Source organism: Lagopus muta, chromosome 4 (assembly GCF_023343835.1).
Source record: "Lagopus muta isolate bLagMut1 chromosome 4, bLagMut1 primary, whole genome shotgun sequence".
NCBI classification, from domain to species: Eukaryota; Metazoa; Chordata; class Aves; order Galliformes; family Phasianidae; genus Lagopus; species Lagopus muta.
The window spans coordinates 58,426,548-58,446,819 of NC_064436.1; the positions used below are offsets into that span (position 1 = coordinate 58,426,548).

The 20,272-nt window shown below is 39.9% G+C and overlaps 2 protein-coding genes across 5 annotated transcripts in view; one reads left to right on the forward strand and one right to left on the reverse strand.

The window, feature by feature from the left end:
* The window catches only part of CLNK (cytokine dependent hematopoietic cell linker), a 50,081-nt gene extending 44,936 nt beyond the window's left edge, over positions 1-5,145 (forward strand). The window contains exon 18 of the mRNA XM_048942147.1: positions 3,568-5,145. Coding sequence (XP_048798104.1) covers positions 3,568-3,714 — 147 coding nt within the window. The 3' untranslated portion in view covers positions 3,715-5,145. The remainder of the gene's footprint in view (positions 1-3,567) is intronic.
* Positions 5,146-6,424: 1,279 nt separating this feature from the next.
* On the reverse strand, positions 6,425-16,822 carry ZNF518B (zinc finger protein 518B). Of its 4 annotated transcripts, none has more exons than XM_048942133.1 (2): positions 16,679-16,822; positions 6,425-10,233 (listed from the first exon to the last, which is right to left on the reverse strand). In XM_048942133.1, exon 2 carries the CDS (start codon positions 10,029-10,031, stop codon positions 6,780-6,782), a length of 3,252 nt encoding a protein of 1,083 aa, XP_048798090.1. In that variant the 5' UTR covers positions 10,032-10,233; positions 16,679-16,822; the 3' UTR covers positions 6,425-6,779. The 4 variants fall into 4 exon arrangements, with proteins under 4 accessions (XP_048798090.1, XP_048798093.1, XP_048798091.1 ...); XM_048942136.1 differs by lacking the exon at positions 16,679-16,822 and adding an exon at positions 16,533-16,651; XM_048942134.1 differs by lacking the exon at positions 16,679-16,822 and adding an exon at positions 16,045-16,370.
* Between the last annotated feature and the right edge of the window lie 3,450 nt (positions 16,823-20,272).

A 20,272-nucleotide genomic window follows, 5' to 3' on the forward strand; every position in this document is an offset into this window, starting at 1 on the left:
GTATCAAAAACTCTATCTGCATGTCTTTCACACAAGAAAAAACTAAACAGTCATCTTATAAAGATGTGATAAAGAAAAAATAAAAAATTACTCAGCTGAGCATTAAATTCAGCTACACAGAAAAGCAGAACAAGAAACCTCTACAAAGGTTGTTAGATATGTAAATAAACATATCCCAATGAGGTGAAATGGTAAAGCCCACATAGCTGAATCTTCAATTACATCCTTTTTATACATGTTAGTACTTTTAAAAGTCATCCTGCAGCCGAACACCACATGGCATGGGGGAAAGGAAAGGAAGAGTAAAGGCAAAACAAGCCAAAGATCAAAAGTATTGTAAGAAACAAAGGAGAAGCGGAAGAGAAAGAAAAAAAAAACACACAAAGGAAGTGATGCAAAAGCAATCACTCAGCACCTCCCATGGGTGAGCCGAGGAAAAGACGGCTCAGCTCCTTACACCCCATCCACGCCCGTTTTTATTGCTGAATATGACATCACACAGCACAGAATACCCCGCCGGTTAGCCCAGGTCATCTGCCCCTTGCGTTCTCTCAGCGTCTTGCTCACCCACTGATCTATTCATTGCGTGGGGGGTGGAGTGAGAAACACAAAGCCTTGACGCTATCTACTGGTCAGCAGGAGCTAAAGCATCCGTGTGTTACCATCTAAAAACACTGCACCACACGACCTGCTATGAAGGAAATTAACTCCATCCTCACCAGACATGTCCAGACAAGTCAAAAGCTAACAAAGATCTGAATTCAAAACCTACCCAAACTAATTTCAGTCATTTAACAGGTCCAAGATTTACAGTTCAACCCTTCATGGAAATCACGGGAGAAATCACGAGCTTTCAGGCATATGAGATGCAAGTTAACTAGCAAGTTGTTTTTCAGCAAGATTGCTTTAATAATGAATAATAAACCAAAATCTTTACTGTACACAAACAGTTTGGGAGGCAGGAGGTCAGAATAAATTGTACTGCTGGTACCATTACTGTGGCATACTGCAGTGCAGTCTGCTGTGAAATACTGTCTACAGTTCTGAACTGAGCCTCACAGATAACTTCCTCGAGTTTTACTATAAATTAAGAGACTGAGAGTTTAGCTTTCCATGACTTTTATGTTGTTCAGTCTTCCTGTAACTGCCCAGATGAAAAAGCCTCAGACTAGAAACAAGGGATTTAAAAAATTGAATGAAACTGAAATATAGTATACTATGGAATAAAGATAAAAATGCAATCTGTTTGTCATTTGAGCAGACTTGACAATTAAGAACTAAAAAATTACATGAATATAAAAACCAACTGGGGGGAAGGGATTTTTACTAAACTAAAAGGAAGCAGAGCACAATCTCACCATCTCAGGAAATACCATAACGAATGACTCTCTTGTTTGTTTCATCTTATGCACAGAAAAGAGAGCATCTTGAACAGTGGGTCTGGACTGAAACTAAAATTGGAAAACTGCAATCTGAGAACAAGGATTTGAAGTATACAGTTAATCATAGAATGGCTTGGGTTGGAAGGGACCTTAAAGAACATCCAGTTCCAACCTCGTGCTGTGGGCAAGGTTGCCAACCACCAGATCAGGCTGCTCAGGACCCCATCCAACATGGCCTTGAACACCCCCAGGGATGGGGCATATACAGCTTCTGGGGCAGCCTGTGCCAGTGCCTCAGTGCTCACATGATTTTTATGTCATGAAGAAGGTTCCGTCTTACTGATATTCTGCAGTGCGTTTAGTCTATTTCCATTCACTGAAAGCTTGTATTCTTAGACATTGAATATAAATACTCAAGTTTTTTCCCCCTGGATTTTTCACATACAGGTTACATTTTGTATCGTGATTTTTTTTTTTTTTTTTTTAAAAAAAAAAAACACACTGAATTCAACTTCCAGAAGAGCATCACTAACTCTTAATGCCCCTCTGCTCTTATAGCCCTTTATAAGGGGCCTGTAAGGTAGAAAATAATTCTCTGATTATCAGATTTTTATTTTAGAATGCTTTTACTTCTATGCCAATGTAATGGTGATCAGAAGCAATTTACTGAAATTCCTTGCAGATAAGTTAGCATCAAGCAGGAATGAATACAAGCAAAGACGACAAAAAACAATTTTAATTCTGTTAGCATCTTTTACTAGCAATATAGCCAGATTTCTTACATTGTACTAAGCTTGCTCCAGATCAAATCACAAAAGGCTGCAAAGATCAGATCCACAAGCGGGACATTTAATATGAAATCTAAGCACTTACATTCAAAATTGCTGTTCTGAACATCATTTACTTCCCATCCCCTTCCCCCCCTTCAGCCAGTTTGTTTTCTTTATTAAAGATCCACAGATAGCTGTAACACCACTGGTCTTGATGCACACGGTTCCCATGACAGAGCTAAACAACTCAAACCTTTGCTCATGTTTAAATCTCTTCACAACAAAAAATGGAAAAATGCTAAATGGAAAAAAACTATACAAGTAAACATGAAAAAGAAAAATAACAATAATTAGCTCATGTTCTTTGAAGCAGAATAACTTTTGTCATAAAATACTAAAGAGCAGTTACACCAAATGACATCCAATCCCCTTGCTCTAAACTGGGTGTGGATGAGGTGGAAGTGACAGTGATTTCCAAGAGATATCATCATGCATACAATATGACTGTAAATAGAGCAAATGTGATATAATAAGCATTTCTTTCAAAGTAATAAACTAATAGTTTACTTACATTGTTGTGTACAGTTGTAGCAATTTAATCACAATGAACCCATGAATTCAAGATGAATTTTGTAATGGTGATAGTAAAAATCACTTACCTCCAGAGTTAAAATTAGAAGTCAAATTTGTTTCATGTGCAAAAGTTTAGAAGGTATAGAGAGAGAGGTGTACTACTTAAACTGAAAGACACAGGATGATGACTACAACACTGCCTGAAAAGTAGAAAAGTAAAGGATTGCGAACCATCAGAATGGCAGAATCAAGGATGGAGTTTCACCAGTAGGGCAGGTGAGGGCAGCTTTCAGTTCCAGTTTGACTCAGTTTAAGGACCTTGAACAAAGCCATCATTTTAACAACAGGATTAAAGGATGTCACTGTTTTCAACACCAGTGAATAAAACTAAAACTGTCCTTTAAAGGGATTTTATATTCACTTACTTGGTAAACTGAGCATTGGGGGGAAAAATAAATAAATAAATAAATAAATCAAAGGACAGAAAACTAGCAATGTTTCCTGTACTACTAACTAAATGTTATTTTTGACAAGGTAAAATTTTAGTGAAAAGATCAAAAAATTATCATTGCACCTGCCATTACAAACTTGCACAAGTGATACTGTGTTCCCAGGGTTAGACATGCTCCCTTTTTGCTCCAAGCAGACAGCTGTTCTTCAATCACGTGCAACAAAAACAATAAATGAGGTGCTTTTTGTCTTATGATAGTCTGATCATAATTTCATTCAAAATATTGCCTATTTCTAACACTGTCAGTAGCTATTGTTTTGATTTTATAGACAGAGATATGTATCACTTACATTTTTCAACCACTAATTTCATTTTTTTCTTTTTCCCTCAGAAATTTAATTCTGTGAAAGATATAATTGACTTCTATAAATATGTTCCCATCACACTCATTGATGGAAAGGATAAAACAGGAGCCCAAAGAGTACAATGCTACCTTACACATCCATTAAAGCTGTGCAAAAGACGCATCTTACCTTAACATCACCAGCTTTTGAATAAATATAAATAGAACAATTATTTAAATGTGTAAGAAGCCAGGTTAACCTTTGAGTGATCAGCTCTCCATATTACAAAGACTTCTGCATGTTCTACTACATCTTCTCTCCAACTTGTATTATAGTTCCAATTTTGAATTCTTGCAATATGTTTTTATCTAGAAGATGTAACAAAACTGAGGACACAGGTAAAGCATGTCATTGTATTAACTCACATACAAGCATTAAGAGACTGACTCCTGATACTCTGACAATGGTTGAGCAATTTGCTTATCTTGCTTTGTACCTAACACAAGATGAAAATCAAACTCAGTCTTGCTTACTTGAGTGTCACTGAAGCTCATTCAGTAGCAAAACCCAATAAAATATTCTGTATTAAAAAAGTGTATTCTTTCCTTTAAAAATACACATAAGACACTATTTGGGTATTCGCTGTTTAACACTTTAATCCTGTACATGTGTGTATCTGCACAATAAAAATCCCTGCTTGGCAGCCACTGAAATCAATGGGTGTCAGCTGATGATCCAAAGTATTGGACCAAATCCTAAGGACACCTTTAATGACGAAAGGTCTATTGCTTAACATATAACCTTTAGCTCAAGCAGCAACTATTTGTATTCCACATTTGAATGCTCAAACACACACATTAGGACCATTAAAGAAATAGCCCCTCCAAAGTCTTACCACGTGCAAGGATACAGATAAAAACCATCAGCAGAAACAGTAGAAAAGTTTCCAACTTACCTAAAAATGTTCCAGAATGTATCAAAGCAGACAAAATGGTGAAGTATTTTTCCAGCAAAAAATGCAATATCTATTCATACAATTTAAGTTTTGGAAAGTTTCACCACGAATGTGAAAGGAAAGTACTGACTGTAAGCATCAATGAACATCTTTTCTCACTTTGACAGGGTAATTGGAAGAATTAAAACATTAAAGCCCAGACCATGAGATTCCAACCCAACTTATGATGCACTGTGCTGTGCAGTGGCACAAACTAGAACCAAACTAATCTGAGCAGTTGGTTGCTGACTTCCTTGCAACCTTTTCATTTCTCCAGGCTGCATCATAACACAAAAGAACATTCATTGTACTTACGTCTCTCAAACCACTGGGACTATCAAACTTGGAGGAAACTATTTTGACATGACACTATCTAACCATGGGAGTTCTGCTGAGTTTGGCAGAACTCAAAAAGGAAATGAGGCATGACATAATCTGCTTTCAGGCTTTTATAGTCACCATACAATTTAACTTACGAAAGGAATTTACATTAAAAGAAAAATATTTTTTTCTAAGTTAAACCCACAATAAAAAAGAACAGCTTAACAATTCAGACAGCAGACGATGTCAGAGACACACAAAGCTTCGTAGATGCTCACCAAAACAGCAAAGTTGCTTACTATAGACACACGTTATTAGTATACTTAACCCACCTAGTTTATAATGCTGAGCAGCAACATTTTTTCCACACACACACACAGAGTACAGCTTTCATAAAGAATGTTCTTATTTTGCCAGCAACAACTCTTAAGAAGCAAATTCAAAGCCATTTATTTTGTAGCTTCTACAAAAACAAAATTAATACGGACAGTAACCTGGACTGAAAGAGTTTAACAAAGGAGGGATTTTAGCCATATTTTTCTTATGTTAACAGTTCTAATATTTATTGTATGTGATATGCCAGAGTTTTAAAATGGAAACTATTTTCAGAATAAAAAATGTAAATAGTACTGTTAGGTTTGGCATAAAAGTACATGAAGTGAAAAAACCCTCTAGTGTACCCATCTAAAAAAATATAATTCCATTTGAATACAAAAATGAGAACTGTCCTTTCATTATTACTGACAAAACAGAGAAAAGGAAGTTTGTTCTGTGGAATACATTAGCCTATGATACAAATGATATAAAATTTTCCAATGTCTGATGAAGAAGGTCTCACTTAAAGCACCAAGTCTCTGAACAATTTTAACAGTATTGCAAAATTATTGGAAAGCAACCTTTTAACTGTTCAGCTTTGTCGTACTTTGAAGTCTTAAAATATTTACATTTCAATACAGATACCATACATACTTTATCAAAACAATGAATAATCCACCAGAGTATATAGAAAAATATTCCCAGCTTAGTTAAACTGTTTACAAAAATGCACCAAGAGTGAAAATGAAGAGCTAGGAACTACCAGTGTTTCAAAACAGTAGTTCCGGTTCAAACTTACAATACACATCCAGCATTAGAGTTCTGAAGTCTGAGACCACACAGAAAAGTTCCTCTCCTCTCAGTCCAAGTTTAATGTGTCCTCCAACCAACCCTGACTGCTCAGCAAAAGCAGTTCAAAAGGCTGGCGTGGTTGTGCTCTTTTTTTCCCTCACATCTATGCAACACAAGCTAGGTAAAAACTAAGTACTAGAAAAAATTAAGCATTTTAGTGCTATTTTACCTAGTGGGAGTAACTCTCATCTCACAGATTTCTCATTTACAGCCTTTTATTCCTTTAAAGTCAGTGGTTTTCTTCCACTGAAAATGAGTGCTTGAATTTAAGTTTTACTTCCTATGTTTTGTGCCTGAATTGCCACTAAAACCTGTGATATACACTTGCAGCCCACAGAGGATTTGAAGGTGCTGTTCATTACATGTATGCCTAATCTCTGAAATACTATGCTGTAATAAAACAAATTAAACCATGTTAGATATCATAGTCTAGGATTTTATTTGTACAGACCCAGCAGAAACCAGGTACAGCACAGAATCCTAGAACAGATAATGGCAACAAGAAAAATGTTTGCATAGCAAATTCTTTTCAAATTTGTCTTACGGAAAAGATGAAGCTGACCTCCAATAAAAGTTTCAAACATGGGAGTGCAAAGTAGTGCTTAGTTCTCAGCGTAAGCTTCTCAATAACTCAACAGCTCTGCTCTCCTTTCTGCTTTGTAACAGTACAGATTCTCTTGCAAAGTAAAGCAGTTTTTCCTATCTTGTTTTCCAAGGAAATTAACGGCACTCATTGAAATTAAGAGTAAAAACAAACAGACAAAACTAGTCTCTCAATTAATGCTTTGTTACTGGAAGCGAAAGAACATCCCAACCCTTGGTTGCCTCTATCAAGTGCCTCTGTCCATGACTTATCCATTCTTCTTGGTCCGCATATACTCTTCCACAAAACCAGCACTTAAACACACACTGAAGTGCTTCAGCTGGTGAGGCTTCCACCACCTGGTAGTTGTTTTTATGGGTCTTTTTCAGTTTCATTTTTAGCATACTCTGCTTTTTTGCTTGGCTTCCTGTCTCAGCATTCTGAAGAGTAAGACGCTTTCGGTAACGTTTGACACCAAGACAACTACTTGTCCTTTCTGAGAGAACTACTTTCAGGACATGACCTTTATATTTGTTGATAGTCTTCATTACATTAATTATCTCTGGGGTATCAACATCAGGATGGTTTAGCACCACAACTGGCTGGTTACGACGAGGGCATTTAATCAACTGATTCATTCGCAGAGGGACAAGCCGAAGACGTCTTGCTGTCAATAGATACGACATGTCAGAACCTGAACTGGTTTCTGACTGTGTTCTTGTTTTTCTCTTTGGAAGTTCCCTGAAACCTGCTTGTTTTACCTTATTTTTGTGTCCTTGCTGACTTTTTGAATAGTGTTTGCTTTGCTTGCTTACATCGCCATTTTTCTGATATGATATAACAGTTTGCTTGCTACTAGTTTTAGCATTCATCTCTCGCTTTGGTCTTTGCCTGAGCGATATATTACGGGACTGAGTATTTGGATCACTCTGATTAGGCAAACATGGCAAATTACTGCTAAGTTTCTCAGAAACACTGACAGGAACCGGACGAGGCAGAAGCATCTCATTGCAATACGCAGAAGGAGCTGAAGCTTCACTCATTTTTTCTATTCCTCTGGAGTTTTGACTGCTAGTAGCATTGAGCACTCTCAGCATTGTCCCTTTGGGGATAAACACTGGAGAAGCAACATTGGAATTTTTAGTCATCCTGCTTTTAGATGTTCTTGCAAATGTAAGTAGCTGCTCATTACTGTGTTCATCACTACCAGTTACATTATTTCCACCGTGCACTTGAGGGAAAGACATAGCTTGTTCCAATTCAGTGGCAGAAGCAACTCTCTCACAGCTTGCTGAATTTTCCTGAGGGAAATGCATCTTTTTACTAGAAGCTTGGCATCTCAATGGCATAGATTTCATGTTAGATTCAGCAGCAGACATAAGCTGAGCAATTTTTCTACACAGCAACGTTGTTGACTTCTTATTGCGTGTTGTATCATCCCATCTGATGCCCTCTGGAACATTTTCAGTCCCAGAGCTAAGAGAAAATACAGATGAAATAACAGGTCCCTCAAAAGGATTGTTCTTATTCTCCATTTTCTGTAATTCTAGTGATTCCAGAAGAAGATTATTTTTTTGATTTACAGTCTCGGCTTTCTTCACTTTGCTAAAGCTAAAAGTTATGTCCTCCCAAGGCGAAGTTTTAGTAACATGAAAGTTTTTTTCTGCTTCAGAACATAGAACAGACTTTCTATCAAAACCCTTAGCAGCTAAATGCGTTTCTGCAGAGTTGACTATCAGACTCCTACATTCTTTGTCATCCCTCTTTAGCGGAAACATATCTTTTTGTTTAAGGACAGCAGAAGAGTAGAAATTTTTCCCCTCCTGAGTAGTCTTTACTGAATTGTTCTTGGAACTTTTATCTTCAGAAACAGCGGCATACTTTGGACGAGATCTATCCACACCTTCTTCGTAACAATACAAATCGTAATGCAAGTTATTTTTTCCATCCACTTCCCACTTGGGTGATTTAAGACCACTTTTTTTTTCAGTACTATTAGTCACCAAAGACTGAGAACAAAGTTCTATAACACCTGAATGCACATCAATACCTTTCACCAAATGAAGGCATAATTTTGATGAATCCTCTTTCTGAATTGATGCAGAGTTACAGTCTGAATACTGAGAATCGGATGAATAAAGGCATTCAGAATTCTTGTCATATTTACTGTCTAAATTAAGCTGATTATTAATACTGGATAACTTGTCTACATTCACTTCCATGGTTAGTAATTCATTTGAAGATACAGATGTTTTTTTTCCTTCTGCACTTCGCTCTGTACCTTGATTATCAAGTCCCAGTTCAGCACAGTTCACAGGCCTGCAAGCCGCTTCTTTCATAGGAATCAGTTTAAGAACCAGCTGTTGAGCTCCATTCACTATCTTAATTTCTACTATCTGAGCTAAACAGTTAGAAGGAACTACAAGTTCAGATGGCGCAATTACAGTTAAAGGCATTCCAGGTTGTAAAGGCTCCATTTTTGGAGAATAAACCTCAACTTCCACACTCTGATTCTCACACATGCTTATTTCAGATGGCTCCAATATTGTTTTATTCTGCATTGAAGCTGTATTGATGCTACCTATATCATGAGATGAAGAGATTATTTTAGTCACTTTATCTGGAATCTCACAAGTGATATTTGAAGACGAATTTGAAAGTTCATTCTGAAAAGTAATTTCTTCATATTTCTGCTTTTCAAATAAAGTGCTTTGACTTGGTAAGCAAGACTTCTTTTGCTGACGTTTTAAGCCAGTATTTGACAGCCGTTTTTTGGGCGCTTCATGCACTCTTCTTGTATGTTTCACTATATAATCATGCCTAACAGCACCATATTCACAGTATTCACACTGATACGGAAAAGTTCCAGTGTGCTTCACCAAATGTCTCTGGAATTCACCTTTGGTGTAGGATATATAATTACAATAGGAACAAATAAATTTAATTTCTTCATGTTGACTTACATGCTTTTTATACTGCAAAGGATCCTTTGTTGAAAATCTACATTTATCACAGTAGTATTTACCAGGCAAAAAGTTTTTAACTTTAAATGCTTTCTGTTTTTTCCTTGGGTAAGTTTTATCATGTTTCTCGAAGTCCACGGCATTGGCACCTTCGGGGACAAAATGGAAAGCAGGCGGTGTAATATGACTGCACATCTTGCAGATGAAGTTTTTGTCTTCAGTCCACCCAACTTTCTTCTGCTTTTCTAAATCTTGCTTTGAAATTTTCTGAATAGTTCTGCATTTCATACAGCTTATCAATGAGAGCTTACTATTCTCAGCCTCAGTCCCCTGGTAACAGTAGTTCTGATTATCATCACCATTTGATGGATTTGTTTTATCTTCAAACGATTGCTTTGGGGATGTAGTTAAGGAATTATTTTTACCATTAACTTGGCCAGGGTACAATCTTGGTAGAATTTCCCTCATTTTTTTCAACTGCATTTCAGAAGATGCAAATCTGCACCAGCTTCGTCAAACAGCAGCAACAGAATGTTTTCCTGATGTTAGTCTGGTGCATGCAGCTTATCAATTACTCGCTCAGTCCACCAATCCGCAAAATATGCTCTTTGGAAGAAATGGTGATCAAGGAATTGCATCCATATTATACTCCACGTTCTTAATTTTATTCAATCAACTTGCAGCACTAAAGAATAGAGAGCAGAAGAAAAGTCAGTTATGATTTACTAATCATTGAACTAGTCAACTATTAGCAAACTACGGCCGAATTACACTGTGCAAATCTGTTAATATATTAAGATGGTTCTACTATGCACAAAGAATCATTAACTCTAAGTAAAACATGATCAGTTAAATAATCCCTTAGTATTTGCTCATTGTCAGTGCTCACAAATTCACAAACTGATCTGATATTTATCAAAACCTACAGAGCGTATGCTATTTCTTCCATGTCATAAGGACTTTACATTTAAGAAGATGTATTTAAGCCCAACAAGGAGGACACTTCATAACGGAACTCAGCAATAGAACTTGCTTTCAGTTCTATATACAGTCAAGGACAGAATATACAGTTAAGGACAGTTTTAAGGACAGTTCTCATAGATCCAAGATCACACAGCAGCATCCAATTACTACAATACTACCAGATTGAGAACTTTAAACTACAAAACACATTTACAATGCTTGACAATGAGTAAGTATGTGATCCAAAAATATACTGGCAGCACAGAAAAGACATTAAAAAAACATTACAGGTACCACTCATTTGTGAATCCCAGGAGGTAAGACTTCAGTGACCACAAGGGTTACCAGAAGAACAAAACTATGAGATTGCTTTTAAAAATCAAAGACTTTTAAGTAAAAATTCCTGAAGTACAGATGGAAATTCTTTAGAAAAGAACAATACCAATGTTTCAGGTCCAGTCTTGCTAATACGTAATCACATGCAAATTCTACTTCACATATTCTCAAAATAATAAGCTACAACAACATAATTAATTTAAAACAGTCAGCAGCTGCAAAAAGTAATTGCTTTCACTCCTATTAATAACACAAAACAATCACTTCTACGTATGTCAACAACCATATAAATAATTCATTCCAACCTGACAGTACAAACTGTGTCAATCAAGTAAAATAAGCAAAGCAAGAGAAGACAGAGGTAAAACAGTAACATCAATGCAAAACCACTCTGTTAACTTGTGCAGCATGTTTGGCCCCAGAGCTTCTAGAACTCTTACCGTCTCCTTTATATATTTAACATGAACAAGATCTCTGCTTCAAAAGCTTTTGCCAGAACTATAAGAGCACTGATACTTAGAAAACAGAAAAAAATGTATGCTTTTGAGACATACGTAAGATAAAATCTAAAGCTAACAGCAAGAACAACTCAATTCAATACCTTTCTTATTCAAATTTTCTCGCTTAAAGACATACTGTTACACAGATCTGCTCCATTTTAATACATCTTAAAGAAGATGGGCATTTCTGCACCTGGGAGCTAGCTCTTCTCCACATCTATCCAGAGACAGACTTGATTTGGGTTCCAAAGCCCCCTCACAAAGCTGAGATCATAAAGTAGCATCCTATTACTGTAATACTGACAGAATGAGAAGTTTATACTATGGAACATCTTTACAGTGCCTGAGAATGAGCACTTAATCCATTAAGTTTTTCTTACGTCTATCTGTGCTCTATCTGCTAATATTCCTAACTGATGTGAGAACACTGCCCTAGAGATGGAACTCTGCAAAAAGCAAGTATACTGAAGTAATCTCAAACAACAATAAGAAATTAGAAAACTGGTTAAAGACAAGATAATTGTATTTTCAGTCTCTAGCAGATGGATGGCTGCAAAGCTGTACAACTCATCAGCAGGAAGTTCCTGTGACTGTAGTAATCAGTCAACTGCAGACACCTGTAGCTACATCCCTGTGTGAAAAACAAATCACAAGGGCAGCTTCCTAGGAACAAGGAAAGAATACATTACTGGATCATGATCTGAACGTTTTTTGTGCGTGTAGTTTGGGGTTGGGGTTTTTTGTTTGTTTTGTTATTGTGTGTGTGTGCATTTTCAAATCTAATGTTCATAACATTAGAATCTGGATAACAGAGAGCATAAAGAATAAAATAAAACAAGTAATTCTGATCATCTTGGACGGACTGCACTTCCCATCTACAAATACCACTTCTCAGACATGAGATGAATCCTGTTGACATGTAAGACTAATGACAGGTCTATGTTCAGGAGATTCATTGCTTCATTTCAGGATAAAGATGCTATGAGCCCTCAATAAGCTGTAGTGTTGTGTCCAGACCAAAAATGCTTCAAGAATTTCTACAGCTTTAAGAAGTAATTAGAACTGTATTTGGGAAGGATGGGTGAAATTCAATTAAGATTGTCTTCGCTTTTTTTTTTTTTGCTGTAACTTCTTACTCTTACTGAAACTACACCTGACATCAACTGACCAACACATAAGCATAGAGCACTTTATAGACATCACAAAAAAAAGTCTTATATTTTTTTAATTAACATTGTAAACTTCACCTTATAAGACAACATGAAAATGGATCCATTACCTTTAAAAAACAAGACAGTAACAGAAGTTGTCAAACACCTGACAAATGCTTCAATTGCCCAGGCAGATCTGGATTGCTCAGCCCAAGAAGGGACTGAAAGATTACTAGCCTGTTCTTTGAATTACCTCTTTTAAATAATTATTTTATAAAATTAATTAATTAATTCAAAGAACAGGTTAGTAATCTTTAAAATCTTTCCCAACTCAAGTACCTCGACATTTGGGGAAAAGAGAAAAATGGGTGTAACAATAAACGTAAGCTTTTATTCAGATTTGTGAAAAATGCTATGTTGTAATAATGTTCTAATGGAGTTGTTAGAAACCAGGTTTTTAATGTTGAGTGCTGCAAATGCATTTCAGACATGCAGTGGGTTAAACCAACCATCATCTAAACAGCTGCTTGCTCACTTCCCACCCCTCCTTGTGCAGGAAGGAGGGCGAACTTGAGGACAAAAGCAAGAAAACTCATGGGTCAAGACAAAGACATTCAATAAAGGAAAGAGGCCAGAGGTAGGATAAGCAGCGGTGTAAAGAAAATCACTTACAGCCTCCCACAAGCAGATCGATGCCCAGCCTGTCTACGAGCACCAACCACCTTGGAAGCCAAGCCCCCTCTCCCCTTCTCTATCCTTCCCTTCCAGTTGTTACTGCAGAGCATGACGTTGTACAGTACGGACCGCCCCTCTAACCGATCCTAGCCAGCTGTCGCAGCACTGCGCCTTCTAGCTCACTCCTAACTTACTCTCTGTGAGGTGGGGGAGGGCCGCAAGGAGAAAAAGGGCAAGCCTCAACGTTATGCAAACGCTGTTCAACAACAGCCAAAACACTGGCATATCATCAGTGCTGTTTTAGCCACAACTTCAAAACACCGCATCAGACACACTGCTCTGAAAAATTTTAACTTCATCTCATCCAGACCCAGTACGTGGTAAAAAAAAGAACAAAATAACCAGCAGCTGCTGAAATGACATCCCCTGTTGTCTTCACTGTTTTGTCCACCTATCTTTTCTTATTAACTATTCAGTACTCAGAAATGACTGGATACAAAGGACTCAATTTTATCGCTGTTTTGGCTAAACCAATGTGTACTGTAAAATGTCTTTTACTGAACTGAATTTAATTTGCCTTTTTTACTAGACTGAAATTTATTTGCCTTTCCTGGTTACTTCAGAGAAATGAAACCAACAACATACACACAGAAAGGTGGTGTAATAATCCAACATCCATTCACTTCATATCAGCAAGAATGGTTGAGGGGGAGAGGCCTGAGGAATACCCAGAAGAATTTTTGAGGTAATTAAAAGTATTAGCACAGACTTGCTCCAGAAGATTTAATGAAATGATACGTACTGTATTCTTCAAGTTACAACCAAATCCAGGGCACACAGAGCAAAACAAAAATAATATTGAAATAAGATTTGAAAGTCCACAAGGATTCTGAATTGCTACTGCGGGAATGGGACAGATGAAGAACAAAGTAAAATATATTAGAAGTGTCAAAAATCAATTCCAATCACTGTCTTTACAACAACAGATTTGGAAAATGTGTGTGAAAATACCTCAAAATACCACAGACCTTAATTTTGGGGGAAAAAAAAAAAAAGACAACAAAAAGAAAATAAACCAAACTTTCCTATTCACTCTTCTCAAGCACGTGCTCAAAGTATACACTGCTATCAAAAAAAATGGATGTGACAAGCAATATGCTTTTATCACATGTGATCAAATTGCATCAGCAAAGCGTACACTTCTCACATACTAAGCTCATAGCCTGTACCCAACAATCAAGGCCTGCTTTGGTACCAAAAAACCCATGCAAGTCTTTTCTTTTTTTTTTTTTTTGAGAAAGATTTATAAAGAATAGGAAGACACTGCGCATCGCTGAATCAGGAAGTGTGAATCTCTATGGCAGAACTTAAATCTCCACGTAAACCTATCTCATCTGCTTCCCACATTTGTATGCTATGCCATATACTGCCCATTTAACATTGGTTGGATGTCTCTATTAAGCAGTTAACTGTCCTGCTGACCCAACATGTAATAATCAGTCACAGCTTTAGGCCTCATGACTAGGAAAGTGCTAGACTAACATATTAAACTAATCAAAATAACTGATTTTGTATTAAAAACCAGTGACTCAAATACACCACGTTTATTTATCTGTCATTCTTCTTAAATATACATTGTTTCAAAATGACAGCTAATCACACAGACACAGTGCTCTCTGTATCTGAAATTCACATGAAGCCTTTCCACCAAAATGAATGAGGAGTGTCAATGTAGGGAGTGGAGAAGAGCAAAGACCACATACCAGGTTTTTAGAGCTCATGTTTATTACAGAATATACAGTTATTTCACTGCTCATGAAAATAATTACATTCAGAATTTTTAACACTTACAGTATGAAGTTATGCAAAATATTGATTAAAAGTAACTGTTTTCCTAACGCACAGGCAAAAAATTGTCTAATTAACATTGCAGGCATCTACGGAAGGCAAGTGCATATTAAGTGCATTATGCAGTGCTCTACTGAAACCAAGGTCTGCTTTTCTAAGGCTCTGGGCCACAGGCCTAGCTATATCTGACACATAAAAGACTCCGACATATACTCCAATTGATTGATGGTCTTACTGTAATACAGCAAGCAAAGCACCCTGATGTATAATCACTATAACAAAGTAGTTATTTTTGACAGTGCCCAAGAAGATGCTAGTACAATTTCTCATACAATATACAATCATCCTATAGATTTATGCTGCACATCTTCTTATTTCACAGAATTGACAGCCATTTCTCTAAAAATCTTTCTGTACATCCCAAAGATTGAGTAGCATTTGCATTACCTCGCTCCAAGCTTTAAGGCCTGCAAGCAACAAAGCAAGGAAACATGGCACCGCAGATAATAGCAGAGGAAGGGCTAAAGAGCTCAATGAAAGCACATATTCCTCTGTGCCCAGTCCTCCAAACACTCATGGAGACAGCAAAACTCATCGCCGTGTTTAATTCCTGATCAAATTGGCCACTTACATAAGGATCTGCAGGAAAAAGGGCCTTGACCACAGCCTGGCATTGTAGTAACAATGCAGAATAGAACAGCAGCAATCCCTATGGAATACCATCAGTCTTCTTAATTGAAAAAAAGAAAAAAAAAAGACTTATTTTTATTAAAAGCGTGCATTAAAGCACTTAGACTACCTCCATGATAACACAGATCTATTTTTTAAAAGAATTCTAAGTCCTTTTATATATGAAAATAGCCCTAAGCGACCAATGCCATACATTTTTATGATACATTCTCTAGCAACAAAATTAAACGTAGGATTTAATTAAGAGAACCTTCTGTCCGAATACTGTAAAGCATTAAACATACGCATGCAGGGCGCAGAACGCCCCATTTGCTCAGTAACACGGCTACTAACCCGAAAGCTGTTCTTCTTCAGGAGGAGCAGCCAGGACGCCAAGCCAAGACAACAGCCTCGCAGTGCAGCCGCCTCCACCGCTGCCTCATGGCGCCCGCGAGCCGGCAGCATCCGCCGCACAACACCAACAAAATAATCCCATTTGGGGGCGGCTCGCCCACCCACGCAGCCGCGCTGCCGCCCCGTGGAGGACGCGGGGCCGCCCCCGCTCGGGGTGTATCTCCAAGAGGCAGCGCTCAGCCGCTGCCCGACGCGCCGCTCGGCGGATCCTCCGCACTCCGCGCAAACGTTCGCCCTCTGCCGCCGCCGCCGGCGGGGAGGCGGCTCCGCCCGCGTTAGCGCGCAGTGCCGGCGGCGGCCGGCGGGGGGCAGCACTGAGCAACGCCGCGGCCCACGCTCGCCGCAGGGAGGCCGGTTCTCCCGCCGCGGACAGGCGGGGCGGCGGCTCGTGCGCGGCCGGCGGCGGCGGTGGTCTGGAGGAACCTTACCTGGCTCGGAGAACGAGACGAGCGCCGTCACCCGCAGCGGCGCCGGGAAGACCCTGCCGGCCGGCCGCCCACACGCCCCTCGTCTCTAGCCGCACGCTTCCTCCCGCTGCCCCAGCTCGGCGGCCGCACGGCCCCGCGCTACTTACCCCAGCGAGGGCGCACCCGCGCCCCTCGTCGCCGCCGCAGCCTCGGCGGAGCGCAGCGCCAGGCAGCGGAACTGACCTCAGCGGCGGCAGAGCGCCCATTGGCCAGCGCTGCGCTGCCGTTCCCGCCGGCGGCGCCGTGTAGAGCTCTACAGCAGCGCTCTACGCTCGGCGGCGGCGGCGCAGGCGCGTGGCGCGCCCCGGTCCGGCGTGGTGGGGACCCCAGGGGGGAGAGCGCGGCACTGCGGGGGCACCTCGAGCTGCGACGGGGAGCGCGGGTCATAGCACCGTGGGCTGCGCTGGCTTGTAGGACGCTTAAAGATGTCGTTTCATCTCCTCTTGCCATGAGAGCGGCCTGATGTCACGGCTCCTACCGTGCTGCGTTTCGTTCTCCTTTATAGCAAAGGGTTCTGACGGCACAGAACACTGAACGAATGTCTGTTGGTTACAGTATTTCTCTGCGCTCCCACTGAACTCGTCGTGTTCCGTTAGAATGGGACGTGGGCTTAAATTTCGCTCAGCCAGACAGCAGCATGGCGTTCTGATGGCTAGTTTCCAGTTGCTTCCTATAAAACTCAAACTTTAAATCAGACAAAAACAACTTATTTAAACAGAAGGGTGAAAAAAAAAAAAAGCTTAATATTTTGGAACTTCACCTCCTAAAAGTCCATTTAAAGTCACAGCAGTATCTAATTACTCTGCTTAAAGAGGAAGCCATATTTAACATTGGATCAAGAGTCCTTTCAGTGTCCTTAAAACGGAGCTTTACAATACATGACTTCACAGCTGCACTTTTTTTTCTTCTTCTTCTTTTTTTCTTTTCTTTTTTTTTTTTTTTTTAACATAGTTTCTGTGTGATACAAACTGCCAGTAAGTTGCATCTTCTGGGCTTGACCCAGCCTTGCCATTCTCTAGGTGTGCCTGACCAACAGCAGTTGTATTGTATATTCTTACTGCATCATAAGCATTCACTGTGTTCTGTGTTGCAGATAGGTTATGAGAGTGGCCTGACCTTTGCTTGGCCAGGTTTGTTTCTGAGGTAGTTAACACTGTGAACTATCTGTGTGGATGCCATGAAAGCCAGGAAGGACAATTTGCACTTGACGACTTGTGTCAGCTGCTCTGCGAAGATAAATACATGGGCTACAGTTACCAGAGAGTTTTCTTGAAAACTAAAATCAACAGAAACGTTCCTAAAATACAGGGAAAGTAGTCTAACACAAGTAATAAGAAATAAAGAGTTTGCTAGTCAGACGGTGGGGTTCTTTTTTTTTTGCTTTGTTTTGTTTTGTTTTTTAGCTTAGCTAGCTCTATCTTTAATAGATCTGAGAGTGATAGGTAACCATGAAATGGAACCAGTTGTCTGATACACAACACTGATTAACTTTCACCTTTCTTCCTTAGATATGTGTGGCTGGCCTGCTCTGAGGTTAGAAAGGCAATTGCCTGTAGCAAAAGCAAATAGATCATTCAGTATTTAGATAAGGCCAGACTAAACAATGTCACCCAGAAAAGTCTTTGTTATGTAAAGCTTGAGTCAAATTGCGTCTTCCAGAGTGTCCTCCAGCTACACTAAATTCACTCTCTTCTCTACATTTCACGGCTACTTCATTTGCTTTCACTGTCACATAGATACTGTCTTCAAAGAAGTGAGTCAGATGAGATCCTTTCTCCCCTTTCTCGTTTGCATTCAGCCTAGTTCGGCTACTACAGGGAAGATAGCTGTTGCCTGTATCACCTCCTCTCCTCTTTCCTTTGCCATCGACCACACTTCCTTGCTGATGTCTGAATTCTTGCTCCTGCAAAGTATTCATTCCTTCTCTATTTGTCCTTTCCCTGACTCTCTAGGTAGCAGCAGTGTTATTCAGGCACTTGTGGACACCTGCACAGAGGACCTTAAAGCAAGGGGCATTTCTTAATAATGGCAAGCAAGAAGTGTGCCTTATTTCACAGTGAGTTTTAGTTACTGCAGCAAGGAGATTATGCCTTTCCACCATTTGCAACATCTATTATTTCTTTGTCCTTTGCATTATCGGTCACTGTGCGATACCCACCTACCAGTAATTCACCACAACTCTGCTGCTGCTGATTGTCCTGCTGTCAACCTGCGTTTCTTTCCACTCAGTAACAAGATTATCTGATACAAAATGCTGATCGTGGCTTGTAGATTGAGGAGGGCTGCAAACAGAGTGGCACAGATTTGCTGCTGTAGAGCTATAGCTTTGCTACTCAGCTGCAAAATTATGAAATATCTGTGCTTGGAGAAGGCCAAGTAGGAAAGAGAACAAAGAGTATAAATGCTCTAAGAGCTTTTCTTGGAACAGTTTTGCTTTGCGTATTACTAAACTCATAAGTCCCAAAAAGCAGGAAAAAAATGTACTGGAAAACCTGAGAAAACGAGTAGTGATAACAAAAGTTGACAATGAAAATGGACACTGTTTTGGAGACATGCAGAATCTCTCCTTGAGCTATGGGAACACCCTCACATAACAATTCTCCTCTCTCATCAAATGTATAGTCAGATGGGTAAGTTTTCACTATATGCTGTGATAATGCAACAGCACAGTCTATTTGAATCTGCGAATGGAGGGGAAAGTGCTTCTTTGGATGTGTGTTCTGTGAATCATAGAATCATTGAGTTGCTCAGGTTGGAAGGGACCTCGAGGATCATCAAGTCCAACCGCAGCCTAACCATAGTACCCTAACTCTAACAACCCTCTGCTAAATCGTATCTCTGAGCACCACAACCAAATGGCTCTTAAACACATCCAGGGACGGTGACTCAACCACCTCCCTGGGGAGCCTATTCCAATGCCTAACCACCCTTTCTGTAAAGAAGTGTTTCCTAACGTCCAACCTAAACTTACCCGAATGCAACTTGAGGCCATTTCCCCTCATCTTGTCACCTGTCATCAGTGAAAAGAGACCCACCCTGCTCTCACTGTAAGCACCTCAGCCACCTCTTCCCCAGACTAAACAGCCCCAGCTCCCTCAGACTCTCGTCATAGGGTTGATTTTACAAGCCCTTCACTAGCCTTGTTGCCCTTCTCTGGACCTGCTCCAGCACCTCAATGCCCTTTCTGAACTGAGGTGCCCAAAACTGAACACAGTACTCGAGGTGAGGCCTCACCAATGCCGAGTGCAGGGGCAGGATGACTTCCCTAGTCTTGCTCACCACACCATTCCTGATACAAGCCAGGATGCCATTGGCCCTCTTGGCCACCAGGGCACACTGCTGCCTCATGTTCAGCTGACTGTCCAGCAGAACACCAAGGTCCCATTCCATCAGGCAGCTTTCCAGCTACACCTCCCCAAGCCTGTAGGGTTGCCTGGGGTTGTTGTGACCAAAATGCAGGACCCAACACTTGGCCGTATTGAAACTCATGCCTTGGCCCATCGATCCAGTCTGTCCAGGTCCCTCTGCAGTGTCCTTCTCCCCTCTGGCAGATCAATACTCCCTTCCAGCTTGGTGTCGTCTGCAAACTTACTGAGGATGCACTCAATCCCCTCATCAAGATAATTAATAAAGTGGTTAAACACTTAAGTTTAGTAAGTGTGAAGTACTGAGCCCTGGGGACACTGCTCGTGACCAGCCGC